This window comes from Mastomys coucha, unplaced genomic scaffold (genome assembly GCF_008632895.1).
Source record: "Mastomys coucha isolate ucsf_1 unplaced genomic scaffold, UCSF_Mcou_1 pScaffold23, whole genome shotgun sequence".
Classification (NCBI taxonomy): Eukaryota; Metazoa; Chordata; class Mammalia; order Rodentia; family Muridae; genus Mastomys; species Mastomys coucha.
Window position 1 is genome coordinate 58,061,590 of NW_022196906.1, and position 2,063 is coordinate 58,063,652.

General features: G+C 44.3%; 1 protein-coding gene across 4 annotated transcripts in view; it reads left to right on the forward strand.

Annotated features, from left to right (window-relative positions):
- The window catches only part of Aagab (alpha and gamma adaptin binding protein), a 35,618-nt gene that overhangs the window by 15,023 nt on the left and 18,532 nt on the right, over positions 1 to 2,063 (forward strand). For 2 of the 4 annotated variants that reach the window (XM_031344925.1, XM_031344926.1), the window contains exon 5: positions 6 to 68. The exons of the other annotated variants lie outside the window; for them this stretch is intronic. In XM_031344925.1, coding sequence (XP_031200785.1) covers positions 6 to 68 — 63 coding nt within the window. The remainder of the gene's footprint in view (positions 1 to 5; positions 69 to 2,063) is intronic. 4 annotated transcript variants of the gene reach the window in all.

Consider the following 2,063-nt stretch of genomic DNA (forward strand, 5'->3'; position numbering starts at 1 on the left):
TACAGGTGTAAAGCGGATTGTACAAGCATTGAATGCCAATGTCTGGTCCAATGTCGTGATGAAGAATGGTGAGTAACTAGACAGTGTTGCTTTTACCCCATGACATGTTTTAAATTATCTGGCTTTATGTGGAACCATTAGTAGACTGTGGAATTTTTGTTCCAGTTCTCAAGTCTTCAGTTGAAGGAAGAGCCAAATGTTGGGATGTTTAATGAGTGTTGAGTAAGTAATTCAGCAAGCATGTGAATGGTTCAGGAGACCTCACATTGTCTTTGGCTTTAAGGAGACCTATAAAAAAATTTTTTTAAAGATTTTTTGCATATTCAATTGGGTCCTTTTTTAAAGATTTATTTTTTATTTATATGAGTACACTGCAGCTGTCTTCAGACACACACTAGAAGAGTGCATTGGATCCCATTACAGATGGTTGTAGCCACTACATGGTTGCTGGGAGTTGAACCTCAGACCTCTGGCAGAGCAGTCAGTGCTCTGAACCGCTGAGCCATCTCTCCAGCCCCAAAATTTTAAGATATGAGCTTTATAATTAAAGGGCTTGCTGGTCTAGCTGTGGGATTCTTTGTAATACTCTCTGTCTTTGCCCTTTCTGGGCTCTTTATGTGAGTGGGGTTTGTGCCAGGTAGGCAAGCAAGGTGGTGTGGTGAACACAGTCATATATGCAGCTGTTGCATTAGTCTTGATTATTGAGCTTCCAGGAAAGCATGGGCTCTCATACCATTCTTCATGAGATGGTCAAAATTGAAAGGGGAGAATGCTTAGCTGGAGGAGGCATGGCTCTAAGAACAAGGGATTTATGTTACAAAGGCCCTAGGCGAGTCTCACATGGCAGGGGGAGCCCCTTAGATTTCAGAACACCAGGCAGGAGATGAAGGCTTTTTGCTGTAGCAGGCAAGTGGCGAGACCCTGGAGGTGGGACCTCCACAGGTTGACATTAGGGTAAGGGTGGGGGGCAGAAGTGGAGCCCCAGGTCAGAGAAACCTGAGCTTTTGCAGCAGCCTGAAGGGGACTATTGGGCCCTGTGGGATGTGATGGTAGTGACTATGAGGTAGAAGGCTAGGTCTGATGTGTAGGCTGTAGTTGGCTGACACTGGCTCTTGGAGCCTCCTTACCTTGCTCAGTGTTCAGGAACAAGCTGATGGCTTAGAACTGTGGGGATTTATTGCCTCACTGTTTTAGAAAAAGGTCAGAGCTCTACCCTTGAGGTGCCATGGCCCCCTTCCTGCTGGAGGAGGATTGCCCCAGTCTGGGTTCTGACTTCTGCAGCTCCTTGACTGAGGCACTGGTACTTTTAACCTTTCCATGGCTTCTCCCTGCATGCATGTCTTTGTTCATATCTCCTGTCCTATAAGGCCAGTAGTCACATTCAATTAGGGCCCATCCTATGGCCACATGACCCGTATTCATTTCCCTGTTTCCAGATAATGGTACATTTCACTGTATTTATTAGAGGTTAGGACTTAGCTTCAAGGTTTGGTGACTGCACTTCAGTCCAGAGTGCAGTACCTGAACAAGTGTGCTGTGTTAGGTGAAGCGCTGCAGAAGAAACTGAGGAAACCTGTATGTTAAAGTCGACCTAGCCTGTCTTCCTTGAGGTAAAGGGCAAGTGGGTAGCCAGCTTGGTAGGTGCTGAAGGCTACATCCCAGTTGTTAGGATGCTTGGTACCCTGAGCTCTCATCTAAGCCTTGCTCTTGGCAAAGACCCTTCTTGCACAGTAAGGAAATGTCCTCTCCCTCCTTTCCCTTTCTCCTTCATCTTCCCCACTTTCAAGTTAGGGCGAATCTGATCTGTTGGATGGATCCTTTCCACTCATCCATGCTCATTCATTCCTTTATCACTTCTCCGTTGAGCATTTGTCATAGCTAGCTACTCCTTTAGACTGTGTACAGTGTAAAACTAAGTTTAAGATATGGTCCATAAACTACATCAATTTAGAATAAAGTTCTATTCAGTACTGACTGTTATAAATTTCTTGAAATAGCTAGAAATTCAGTGAAGCTTTTTGGCTTTAATCATTTTTTTAATCTTTTTTTTTTTTTTTTTTTTT